Source organism: Macaca fascicularis, chromosome 17 (assembly GCF_037993035.2).
Source record: "Macaca fascicularis isolate 582-1 chromosome 17, T2T-MFA8v1.1".
Classification (NCBI taxonomy): Eukaryota; Metazoa; Chordata; class Mammalia; order Primates; family Cercopithecidae; genus Macaca; species Macaca fascicularis.
This window is the reverse complement of record NC_088391.1, coordinates 5481419-5495217: the sequence shown is the minus strand read 5'-3', so window position 1 is coordinate 5495217 and position 13799 is coordinate 5481419. Positions and strand designations below refer to the sequence as shown.

General features: G+C 38.2%; 1 protein-coding gene across 4 annotated transcripts in view; it reads right to left on the bottom strand.

Annotated features, from left to right (window-relative positions):
• The window catches only part of NUP58 (nucleoporin 58), a 42624-nt gene that overhangs the window by 20289 nt on the left and 8536 nt on the right, over positions 1-13799 (bottom strand). For all 4 annotated transcript variants that reach the window (XM_074021737.1, XM_005585509.4, XM_065533078.1 and 1 more), the window contains 6 exons: positions 10123-10272; positions 9050-9187; positions 7344-7454; positions 2863-2887; positions 1649-1714; positions 1161-1335 (listed from right to left, as the gene is read on the bottom strand). In XM_074021737.1, the coding sequence (XP_073877838.1) occupies positions 1161-1289 (129 nt within the window). In that variant the 5' untranslated portion in view covers positions 1290-1335; positions 1649-1714; positions 2863-2887; ... (1 more) ...; positions 9050-9187; positions 10123-10272. The remainder of the gene's footprint in view (positions 1-1160; positions 1336-1648; positions 1715-2862; positions 2888-7343; positions 7455-9049; positions 9188-10122; positions 10273-13799) is intronic.

Here is a 13799-nt window from a genome sequence, read left to right as displayed (position 1 = left end):
TGGACTTAAAGACCCAAAAGCACCTTTAAAAATTTTACTTAAAATACTACCATTTCATTTGTAAAGTTCATAGCCCTCTGATAAATCCACAGCAAACAGGTGTGTCTCACATGAAGTTCATTAACAGATCGGTGACAACTTTACGGAAAGATTTCTAGACTGCTATGATGAGATCAAGTACGTTCCGTAATTATGATAAATACAACAAAAATAAATCACCTATCATCATCCTTTCCCACTGAGGTAGAAACGAACTACATATTAAATATGTATTGTATATTACACCATAGGCAGGAAAAACAAGTAGACATTAGTGACAGACAATATTAGCCACATTACCATTGATTTTTATTTTTTTGAGACGGAGTTTTGCTCTTGTTGCCCAGGCTGGAGTGCAATGGTGCAATCTCAGCTCACTGCAACCTCCGCCTTCTGGGTTCAACCGATTCTCCTGCCTCAGCCTCCGGAATAACTGGGATTAGATGCATGCGCCACCACGCCTGGCTAATTACTGTATTTTTAGTAGAGATGGGATTTCACCATGTTGGTCACGCTGGTCTCAAACTCCTGACATCAGGTGATTCACCTGCCCCAGCTTCCCAAAGTGCAGGGATTATAAAGCGTGAGCCACCAGACCCGGCCTACTATTGTTATTAACTAAGATTTAACCATGACTTGCAAGTCATCACTCAAATTTACAGAGTTAAAAAACATTATTTTCTGACTAGCTATGTTTCCTCTTATATAATAGACCAATTTAGCCAGCAACTACGCTTATGAAACCTAGTTAGTTAACAGCATAAGCTCTGGAGTTGGATTGCCAGGGTCTGAATCCAGGCGCTTCCATTTACTAACAAAGCTCTGTGCTTTTTTTCTTATTTATATAATGGGGATAATAATACCTACCTTGTTGGGCCTTTTCAGAAAACTTAACAGTTTAAACAGATATAAATTGCTTAGGATACTGTCTTGTATACAGAAAATGCTTAATAAAAACTCATTATTAGAGTGTATGAGCTATCTGGTTTCCTACCAGTATGTATGTATCAAACTTTATTAATTAAAAACAAACAAAACAAAAAAACAAAACACCTTATTTCAATTTTGGGAAAAAACAAAACAAAAAAATCGTAAGGTAAAATGGCCATAAGATGGTATACCTGAGCAGTTTCTATTTTCAATTTGTCAATGTTGAGAGTATTTCTCTGTATTCCACTGGCAGCCAATGACAGGAGCTGCTTCAGAGCTTTAATATCTTCTTGTACCTTAAGCATTGCTTTTGAAGACATTCTACTAATTTCTTCTTGAACTTGTTTCTGCTCCTTCACAAATTTCCTAAAAAGTATATATTTAAAACTGAGTTTTTAAAAGTATATCTTTGGTTTCTTACAAAAATATATACATACTTAAAACAGTCCAAGTGTTTTAAAAAACAAAACTAAAAATTCACCTACAGTTCACACTTTTTTACAGAAGGGTAGTTATAGAATTTTAATTCCCGTTGTTCTGCTTTCTTTCTGATTTCTAAAAGCATTAACATGTTAACCCTAGTTAAGAGATGCTCCTCTAGGATGCGATTTGAGGAGGAAGAGATGCTCGCCTTAAGAAATATTCTAGAATTCTTCAAGTGTTATTTATCTTCACTTACTGGAGATTTTCAACATCCTGGCAGATGACAGGAGGTAGATTTTCATCCTTCAGAGCTTTACTATCCCTAAGAAAAATGCAAAACATGTATAAAGATCACTGAGATTTTAAAAAGTTGACAGCTGAGTTTTAATAGAGTATTAGAGTATTAAGACACAAGAAAATATAACAAAAAAGCACGTATAGCTTCTTTGGATGATTTCAAAGTTCTTTATAAAAAACAATAAATTTCTTGTAAATAGAATCTATAAAATAATTTTAACAATTCGTCCGACATGAAGATTTCTTATCTAAGAAGACTGGCATCTATTAAAAACATACTTAAAAGCATTTGACTAAATGTCTAACAAAAAAATCAGAAAATACTGCAAATTGGGTGAGATGTTAAACTAAGTTCCCTCTGGCTTAAAGATTCTGACAATTTGTTCAGTTCCAAAATATTAAGGTATTCATTAAAGAAAGCTACAAAACTTCTCATTTCAATTAGTTCTTCAACATGCATTAGAATGAAAAAGTAAGACCTAGGCAGAGCTTACAGGAATAAAAAATATTTAATGAGAACAAGAACAAGTGAAATTTGGCATGCTGCAATGGAACCATGAGTTAGATTTCATAACCCTTACACAGATCTTAGTTTTAGTCTTCTTCATTTAAATAGTAAGCTAAAACACACATAGGATATTTGTAAGGAGTGAATTTGTCATGCATTTATGAATGCTTTATTTAATACAGTACAAATCATGTAAGAAAATAAAATTGGTAATAAGAAGAATGACCAATTTCAAACATATATATGATGTATATGGAGGCTACTCTCCTCACTGAAAACACCAGGACATAAAATGGGACTGGCACAATAATTCATATCTTTTTTAAATGCTCCAAAGGTAAAGTTCCATGAGTTGTTCAATATTTAATAGACTAAAGAAATAAACACACATATTTGTATTTATTTATATTATTTAGGGAAATACCAAATACCTTTCTAGAAAGAAATAGTTTTAAATTTTTTTAATGACTGAAAACTAAAGATTTGACCTTTCATTATCTTTCCAGAACATATGTCTATTATTTTACTTTTAACAAATACCGTTAAAAAAGTTTTTTCTCCTAAATGTACATGATTCTATTTACTTCCAATTATACCATCTGTCTACAATTTAATAAGTTAAACTCTTCAATTAAAATGTCTTAAGGGTAAATTTGTAAACTTACTCTGGTCTTGTTCCCGTTTTATCACCTAGAAAATTCAAGAAGCTTCATGTAAAAAAAGTAGGTAATTGAACAACAGACTCCAAATACAAGTTTTAAATTAACACAAATTAAAGTATAAATATAAACTGTTAAGCATTTTTTTGCTTGCCTCTTAAACATCATGTGATGTCATGACTCGTCATGAACTCAGAAGCATAGCATTTTATGAAGACATCAGTACACATAAGCAGATATATATGGCAGATGTACATCTACTTTCAAGGGCAAGAATCTTCCTTTCTCAACCATCTTCCATGAAAAATATCCTGTATGGAAAATGTACATTGTTGCCTACCAGTTTAACTCCTGAAAACTTTACCTTACACTTTTTAAGGTCCTATCAGTACAGAATACTATGTCAGATTACCTGAACTTCTCCAATCTGACAATCCCTTAAAACAAATATCACAATTTATCTTCCCATCTGCCATGAATACCTTATCACACCCTCACAACAACAGACATATTTTTTAAAAAACCTTTGCCAGTTATGTAGGTGAAAAATGCCACTTCATAATAATTCTTAGTTTATATTTGGTGAAAAAAACCATTTTCTTCAAATGCTCATGAGACAAGTATATTTCTCCTTTTGTGAACTGCTTGTGATTTGCACACTTTTCTTGAGGTATTTTTCTTATTTGTAAGAGCTATTTCAGCATTAAGTATATTATTTGTCTCCTTTACATAATTTCATAAGTATTTCTAATATTAGACCCTTGTTAAGATATATCTAAATTTCAGAGATGTTAAAATGTGAAAAAAAAAAAAGCACCTAAAAATCAAGCATTTTGGGCAGACTGCATGAACCCAGGAATTGGAGACCAGCCTGTGCAACAGGGCAAAACCCTGTCCCTTCAAATTTTTTTTTCACTTTTGAGACAGTGTCTCACTCTATTGCCCAGGCTGGAGTGCAGTGGTGTGATCTCAGCTCACTGCAACCTCTGCCACCCGGGTTCAACCGATTCTCCTGCCTCAGCTTCTTGAGTAGCTGGGATTATAGGCTCCTGCCACCATGCCCGGCTGGTTTTTGTATTTTTGGTAGAGACAGAGTTTCACCATCTTGGCCAGGCTGGTCTTGATCTCCTGACCTCGTGATCCACCTGCTCTGGCCTCCCAAAGTGCTGGGATTACAGGCGTGAGCCACTGCGCCTGGCCAAAAAAAAATTTTTTTAATTAGCTAGGTGTGGTGCTGTGTACTTGTGGTCCCAGCTACTCAGGAGGCTAAGGTAGGAGAATCACTTGAGCCAGGGAGTGGAGGTTTCGGTGAGGTGAGATCACATCCACTGCATTCCAGCCTGGGTGACAGAGCAAGACTCTGTATCCAAAAAAAAAAAAAAATCAAGCATTTTACTTTCCTCATTTACATTTTACCTCTGCACATGGGGTTTTACTTTTCTACCTCTTTTATCCAACTGTAATTTATGTTTCCGTGTTTTGTATTTTACCGAGTTTAAGATTTTTTAATTTCATATTTAGTATCTCTAAAATTGCCACCTATCTTCTATAGATGTCCTAGATTTTATGAGATATGGAAATAAAATTAGGGATTTAATTTTATGTTTTTCCAAATAATTCACCAACTTTTAAACTGACTAGCATTTCTTTGATATATTTTATTATATTTTATAAATACTTATGTACACACAAACATGTATATAAAAAACTTGAGCCTGTTTTTACCATGGATCCCTGATTACCATGGACCCCCAATTAATCTACCTAGCTTTGCCTCAATAACACACGTGGACCACTACAAAAGCTTCCTAACAGTTCTCCATGTCCATTCTTCCCGGATGCTATTTTCCATATGGCTGTCAGAAAGCTCTTAATCTTAAAATACAAATCTCATCACATCCCTTTAACAGACCCAAATTGCCTGAGGTATTAATATAATGACAAAACTCAACGTGGCAAATAAGGCCTCCATGACTTCTGGAACCTTGTCTTTCTCCTCTATGGCTAATCTGGCCTTCAGTCATTTCTTCAAAAGGTCAAGGTCCTTCTCAACTCTAGTCTCACTCGATGCTTTACCCTCTTCACTGAATGCTGTTTACTGCTACTCTCCATCTGGTTAAACCCCACACTGGTACTGCAGGGCCCAAGCTAACTGATACAACTACTAGAAAAAAAGAAATCGGCCGGGCGCGGTGGCTCAAGCCTGTAATCCCAGCACTTTGGGAGGCCGAGATGGGCGGATCACGAGGTCGGGAGTTCAAGACCATCCTGGCTAACACGGTGAAACCCCGTCTCTACTAAAAAAATACAAAAAACTAGCCGGGCGAGGTGGCGGGCGCCTGTAGTCCCAGCTACTCGGGAGGCTGAGGCAGGAGAATGGCATAAACCCGGGAGGCGGAGCTTGCAGTGAGCTGAGATCCAGCCACTACACTCCAGCCCGGGCGACAGAGCGAGACTCCATCTCAAAAAAAAAAAAAAAAAAAAAAAAAAAGAAATCATTTGGATTAAAAAAAAATCCCTTGATATGAGCATTAGATAAAAGGAAACGGGGATGTAGTAATCAGAGATCCATAGTAGAAACACACCCAAATTTTTTATATACATGTTTGTGTATACATATTTATAAAATTTAATGTCATATCTAAGACATTTATTGCATTTATTCTATATATTCTCCTTGCTCAACTCTATCTTAGGTACACTATGAAAGCAGGAAGATGTGGGGAGGGGCAGAGGAGGGGAGATTCTCACATTTATTTATCTTACTCTTCTGCCTTAGCCTGCTCTTTCAGCCTAAAAACAATTATAATAGAGAAGTACTCTCATGCTTAAAATAAAAGTAATAAAAGTGGTACCAGGCTATTCCATTTTGAACAAATAAGCTGCTAAGGCTGCTAATTATGGAGCTGCTACAAAGAAAACTAAGTAAAAACGAACTTTGTTTAGAAATTAGTCAATTTTCATTGAAAGAGAAACCTAAACTTTGTAAAAGTTTAAAAAGGTTTTACCAACTTTTAAAAAAGTAATTAAACCTAGAATAGTATCTCCTTATAATAAAACCTGTGTCTGTTTTTTTTTTTTAAGTCATATAGATACACAGATACTATTTCACATCTTCATCCATTTATCTCATTCTTCAGAGAAGGTCAATATGTATGTATACACCCTAGTATATATGGTATATATTCTAGTGAAACATGCTTTCATCAGAAGCAGAAGAGATGGTGCAAAACAAAGTAACACACAGAACAATAAAAACATTTTCACGGCCGGCCGGGCGCGGTGGCTCAAGCCTGTAATCCCAGCACTTTGGGAGGCCGAGATGGGCGGATCACGAGGTCAGGAGATCGAGACCATCCTGGCTAACACGGTGAAATCCCGTCTCTACTAAGAAATACAAAAAATAGCCGGGCGAGGTGGCAGCGCCTGTAGTCCCAGCTACTCGGGAGGCTGAGGCCAGAGAATGGCGGGAACCCGGGAGGCAGAGCTTGCAGTGAGCTGAGATCCGGCCACTGCACTCCAGCCTGGGCTACAGAGCGAGACTCCGTCTCAAAAAAAAAAAAAAAAAAAAAAAATTTTCACAATGAATTTGGATTAGCAAATTTTTAAAACCTATATTCAATGTGGCAAGGGCACAGCAAGAAAGGTATTTTCATACTGGTTAGGGGGTAAACTGGTAACATCTTTCTGGGAAAGCGATTTCACAATCTATATACTAACAGTCTCCAAAATATCCCTCTCTTTAAGCCAATGATCCAATTTCTAGGTATTTTCCCTAAGAAATAACCCAAAGTATAAACAAACATTGATAATGAAAGGAGACACTTATGCGTCTGGCTCTGCTAAGGTTTTACAAATAGCAACCCTCAAACCATTTAACAGATAAGGAAAACTAAAGCATACAATATAAGTAACTTCAATAAGGTCAAAGAGCTTACAAGCAGTTGAGCCAGGATCTGAACCCAGGCAATTCCACTCCATAGTAGACACTCTTAAACTACTATATTATGTTGCCTTTTTAGATAAAGATGCCCAATGTTTTACTTCCCAGAGTAAAACATCTGGAAATAAACATCTAACGAGAACAATGGTTGACTAAATTATCCATCCATAAAACTGATATTAAGCAGCATTAAAATATTTAAAAAGAATTACCAACAGACAAATGCTTCTGATATGTTACATAAGAACAGACTACAAAACAATACTGCGTATGTATCATGATCCCTATTAAAAAATACATATTCGTATACACATTAAAATAGCTACATAAGACAAGCACATACAAATCTGTTATCTACAAAAATAAAACCTTAAATGAACACACACAAAATTTGTGAAATATTAATACAAACAAATTTAAAAGTAAAAACTGTTACTACTAAATATAAACTACTAATCTTTCACACAAAAGAATTTACAACAACCTAGACATTCCCTCAACAGTACTGTTAGAACATAAAAGTTACAACAGCATTACTACTTACTCTTTTTATCTGAGGAGCTACTGAAATCTATACCACCAAGGCCTTCATTGCCTGCAGTTGAAGTAGCTGCTGTAGTTCCCAAAGTCAACCCTAAAGCATTCTGTCCAAGTCCTATAAATAAAACATCACTTATAAATTCCACCGAAAGACAACAACAATTTTCCCTTACTGTTCAAAGGACTTTAATGCTTTTAAAGTTGGATCCTAGATTTTCTTGATATTTGATTTAGGCAAATAACAAGAAACAAGTCTGGAGCATGTTTTGGTCAAAGACTGATACCCTTTCTTGAATGCAATGGTATATGTAGGTTGGATGATGCGATTTGTCATTATTAGACGGGCCAGAATGTATATCAATTTAATAAGTAGACATTCAATCTTTGTTATAAAGGGGTTTTGTTAGAGGGCTTTTAAACCCTCTCTACAAAAGCAGTTTCAGTTGGTGTATTTTCAGGTGAATACATCTTGCCTTCTGAACACACTTTGTAACTGCATACTTTTAAGAGAGCCTAGTGTGAATTTGTAAGATTTGAATATAACATGTATTGAATATAATTTCATACTCCCAAATTCTTTTCACAAACTTAAAAAAAAGTATTAGAATTCATTTGTTTAGTTAAATCTTCCCTCCCTGACAAAAAGAATAAAAAGGACCAGACTATGGTTAATCATAAGTCATTAATGTATACTTGTGAGTCAAGTAGCAAAATTTCAAGAATCTTGCGTTGATAAATCTCTATGTCTTTATTATTATTATTTTGAGATGGAGTTTCACTCTTGTTGTCCAGGCTGGAGTGCAACGGCATGATCTCGGCTCACTGCAACGGCTGCCTCCTCAGTTCAAGTGATTCTCCTGCCTCAGCCTCCCAAACAGCTTGGATTATAGGCACGCAGCACCATACCCAGCTAATTTTGTCTTTTTACTAGAAACGGGGTGTTTCACCACGTTGGCCAGGCCGGTCTCAAACTTCTGACCTCAGGTGATCCACCTGCTTTGGCCTCCCAAAGTGCTGGGATTACAGGTGTGAGCCCCCGCGCCCAGCCTAATAAATCTATACTTCTATAAGACCATGCATTCCTGAGCTGATATAACTTTTGTTCTTTTTAGAAAAAATGTTATCTCTAGATCAATTTACTGACTCCTTAAACAGGCTCTTCTTTGTTTTCTTATCTAGTCAGTCAATATTGAGAAAGAGGAAAATGGATTTCTAAAATACGGCTAATAGATCGGGTGCGGTGGCTTATGCCTGTAATCTCAGCACTTCGGGAGGCGAGGCAGCCAGATCACTTGAGGTCAGGAGTTTGAGACCAGCTTGGCCAACATGGTGAAACCCCCATCTCTACTAAAAACACAAAAATTAGCCAGGCATGCTGGCACACACCTGTAATCCCAGCTACTCAAGAGGCTGAGGCAGGAGAATCTCTCTTGAACCCTGGAGGTGGAGGTTACAGTGAAAGAAGATCACGCCACTGCACTCCAGCCTGGGTGACAGAGCAAGACTCCATCCCAAAATAAATAAATAAATAAAATATGGCGAATACATCCAATTATGTATGAAAACCATCATTTTATAATTTAGTTTTCATATTTAAAGGAAAATATGCAGATTAAAGAGAAAAAGTGATGTGCTCAAAGGGCTAAAATAAAAATAAGTACACTTAAATATAAATATTTACTATTCTGGAGAATAAATACCATCAATTACCTGATGTTCCTGTGTTTGTACTCTGGAAAAGTGAACCTCCCAAACCAGCTAAGGCTCCCCCTAAAGAGAGGCCTGTTGATGCAGTTGTAGTGGTGGCTGTTGTCCCACCCAAATTATTTAGAGTAAATCCTGTGGATGCTGTAAAAAAAAAGAGATAGTAAGCTTTCAAAAGGCAACTTATTTAACAGCATCATAGAAAAATACAAATACGGCCGGGCGCGGTGGCTCAAGCCTGTAATCCCAGCACTTTGGGAGGCCGAGACGGGCGGATCACGAGGTCAGGAGATCGAGACCATCCTGGCTAACACGGTGAAACCCCGTCTCTACCAAAAAAGACAAAAAACTAGCCGGGCGAGGTGGCGGGCGCCTGTAGTCCCAGCTACCCGGGAGGCTGAGGCAGGAGAATGGCGGGAACCCGGGAGGCAGAGCTTGCAGTGAGCTGAGATCCAGCCACTGTACTCCAGCCTGGGCGACAGAGTGAGACTCCGTCTCAAAAAAAAAAAAAAAAAAAAAGAAAAATACAAATACGATGTTTTTAAAAACTGACATCCATGATAAAATTGGCTCTTTGGAAGAACTACTTGCTAAAGATAAAATTACATACTTAAGAATAAAGAGAAACAGCAGCTTTAAAGCAAAAATCTGGGACAGAAATAAGGGCTTTGAGGAATATTACAATAGTACCAGGTAACTGATTCTAGACAGCAATATTGTCTTCACCCCAGGCCATCAACTTCACCTTCATATTAAATGAATCAAAAGATAGGCGAGGTTTATGCCAAGTCTTTGTCTTTCCCTGTCACTAAATGGCTCCATGAAAACAAAGTCAACATTAACAAGTTTACATTTTACCTCTCTAGCCCTCTCCCCTGCTTTGCTCTTTAAATAGGAACTATCTCCCAAGACAGCCTCTCCTGCTTCAATGCTCAAAGCTGAATTTTCTTCTTTATAAATCAATAATTTCTGTAGTCAAAATCCTAAGTTATGTTTAGTAAAGGTGACTATCTATGTTCTCTAACCAGGTAAAATTGAAATTTAACCATTGAATGCAACGATTTTTCATTCTACCTCACCTGCTGGAGTTGATGTCAGAGCAGACGAAAGAGTCAGACCGCTAGCTGAGGTAGAAGCAATAGGTAGAGCAAATGGTGTGGCAGATGCTGCAGGTTTGTTGAATCCTAAACTGAAGCCTGTTGTAGCTGCAGATGTAGTGGCTGGCGTTCCTATTTAAATAAATAAATAAGTAAACAAACAAAATTCTACTTTACCTGTAAGTGTTCTATTACACTGGTTTCAATATGGATCCCTAAAAGTTTGTGATACTACCTTTTGCCAACAGAAGGCGGATGTGTCTGTGAGAGAAAATATGTAGAAGTTGAGACTAAACCATGGTGAACACAAAAAAGATGGCTTTTTGAGTTAAGAAAAACAAAAGAATGGCCTGGTACTGGCTCATGCCTGTAATCCCAACACTTAGGGAGGCCCAAATGGGCAGATCGCTTGAGGTCAGGAGTTCGAGACCAGCCTGGCCAACATGGTGAAACGCCTCCTCTACTAAAAATACAAAAATTAGTCGAGTATGGTGGTGCACACCTGTAACCCCAGCTACTCGGGATGCTGAGGCATGATAGTCACTTGAATCTGGGAGGGGGAAGCTGCAGTAAGCTGAAATCGCACCACTGCACTCCAGCCTGGGAGACAAGAGACTCTGTCTCCAAAAAAAAAAAAAAAAAAGAAAAAACAAAAAAAATCTAATCAATGTAATACATCGATTTTAATTCTACTCCTAGATTTACCTCTAATGCAGCATTTATCCTCCTCCTTTCCCTCTCAGCAGAAAAATGGTCCCTCCTCTCTAATACCCATTCTCTATTCCTTTCTTCTGGCCCCTGTGTCTCTGTCTGCCCCCAGCTGTCTCCCTATTCCTTTTCAGCCCTTTTTTTATGGAGCTGTCTTTCCTCTGTTCATGTCTTAAATGACACTTCCTAGGGTTCTATTCCTACTTCCTTACTTCCCCAATGACTCACCCACTTTCATCATTTCAACTACAGGTGATTAAGTCTAAACTGATACTCACCTAAGTCCTCACTGTCTAGTTCTATCTTGATGCCCCTTTGGCCTCCTACATATCTCACCACAAAAACTTTTTGCTAAATCTCCAACCTTGCTCAGTTCAATTCCTCAAGCCAGAAACCAGTCGTTCTTGACATCCCTTCTTTCTCCCGTACTCCATTAGTCACAAATCCTATCGACTGCACTTCAGAAATATCCTGTACTACAAGCATCCTTAAAAACCTTAGCTTAGGCCATCTCTCTCTTAAGAACTACTACAACAGTATTTATTTCTCTGGTATCAGTCTCTTCTAACCTCTAATCTATCCTTAAAATTATCTTGGTTACCTTAAAAAAAAAAAAAAAAAAAAGGCCGGGTGCGGTGGCTCACATCTGTAATCCCAGCACTTTCAGAGGCTGAGGCGGGCAGATCACCTGAGGTCAGGAGTTCGAGACCAGCCTGGCCAACATGGTGAAACCCCATCTCTACTAAGAATACAAAATTAACTGGGCGTGGTGGCACATGTCTGTAATCTCAGCTACTCGGGAGGCTGAGACAGGACAATTTTTTGAACCTGGGAGGCAGAGGTTGCAGTGAGCCGAGATCATGCCATTGCACTCCACTCTGGGCAACAAGAGCGAAACTCCGTCTCAAAAAACAAAACAAAACAAAACACCACCACCGAAAACAAACAAAACCCCCCCACAAATAATCCTGGTGATTCTGCCCAACTTAAGGTTCCTATTAACTCTAGACTGTCTTTAAAATAGAGTCTAAAGGCATGACATATACCTCCCTTTCCTATCTGGTCCCAACCTGCTCCTCAAATCTCAACTCTGCCCACCATTTCCACCTCTGATTTCTAAGATCCAAGAACAAAATGTTTCGTATTTCCCTGAATGCTTTTATGACTGGGCCTTTGCATTTGCCAATCCTCTGTCCGAAATGCTTCTTGCCTGTAAAGTAAACCATACTGTTTTCTTCCTCTGCCTTCCATGGTGCCTCTCCTACATCTTTTAGGAAATTTATCAGATAATACAAGAACACGTTAATATACCTGCCTAACCCTTCCACCTCACAACAGACTGTCTTGCTCCAACCCTTAGCAGTTCCCAATGTCTTCATCAAGGACCATCCTCACTACCAGTGCCACAAGATAATATTCAATGTTCAAGGCATCATGTATACACAAGGCCGCATGGTTAGGAAGGAGTAACTGCTCAAACAATACTAAGTGAAGAAATGTATGAATGACCTGCATTGACTTAACCTGAAATCACTGAGAGAAAAGAAGCCAGAAACCATGCTTCTGGATTGCCTTGATCACAACTAGAAGTTCCTGCCAGAGTACAGTACTTTGAAATCATGTATGGGGTTACAACCTCAGAAAACAAGACTCAGGCGTAGTGTGGCTCAAGTCTATAATCCCAGCACTTTGGGAGGACAAAGAGGGCACGTGGCTTCAGGCTAGGAGTCCATGAGCAGCCTAGGCAACATAGTGAGACCTTGTCTCGCCAAAAAAAAAAAAAAAAAAAAAGCCAGGCGCAGTGGCTTACACCTATAATCCCAGCACTTTGGGAGGCCAAGGCGGGTGGATCATCTGAGGTTGGGAGTTCGAGACCAGCCTGACCGATGAACATGGAGAAATCTTGCCTCTACTAAAAATACAAAATTTGTCGGGCGTGGTGGCACATGTCTGTAATCCCAGCTACTTGGGAGGCTGAGGCAGGAGAATCGCTTGAACCCAGGAGGCGGAGGTTGCGGTGAGCCGAGATTGCGCCATTGCACTCCAGCCTGGGCAGTAAGAGCAAAACTCCATCTCTTTAAAAAAAAAAAAAAAAAAATTAGTCAAGCATTGTGGTATGTACCTATAGTCCTAGCTACTTGGGAACCTCAGGGAAGATCGCTTGAGCCCAAGAGTTTGAGGTTGCAGTGAGCTGTGATGGTGCCACTGCACTCCAGCCTGGGCAACAGAGGAAGAACCTGTCTGATGGGGGGGAAAAAAAGCAAAAAAGAAAACAAGAAGATTCACTTGCTTATCTTTGTAGCCAATCTAGTCCAAAACTTTGGTGATAAACAGATGTGTTGTGTTTTCTGTTAATAACAGGTGTAGCATCCAAATGAAGTCTGCCAATCCTTATTTTAAAACTCAATTTAAGGGCTTCTAAATGTTCTTTCATTTCCTTTTCCTTTCCGTTCACATAGTTTACTGCCATCCAGATTGAAAGCTGACTGAAACCCTAGTTATCACATTCCCTTTAGCATAACAGTACAGAAGGTATTATGTATTTGGATATTAGTTCAATACCCTCAATTTTTTAGATAACTAAAAGCCCCCAAATATTACCTAAGGCCTCACAACTATTTTAGAAGCTTAATTCCAAAATTTCTGGCTTAAAGTTTGGTGTTTTTTCCACTAAATGGAGTCAAATGACTAAAAAAAGTAGTATGAAATAAACTTCCACATTAAAAACAATTTCTGCATTTAAAATACTTTTCTGAATTATAAAAGTACCCTACAAAGTCATTCCTTTTTCACTACTCAAATACTGAAAGGTTCTCTGATAAGTCACCATCTGTGATACACACACTTTTTTCTATACCCCAGCTCTGTGAGATATTAGAAGGAGAAGAGTAGAAAGATCACTCAATTTATCAAAATTATTAGAAGACCACAGAGCTGGGATCTTTCCTCAA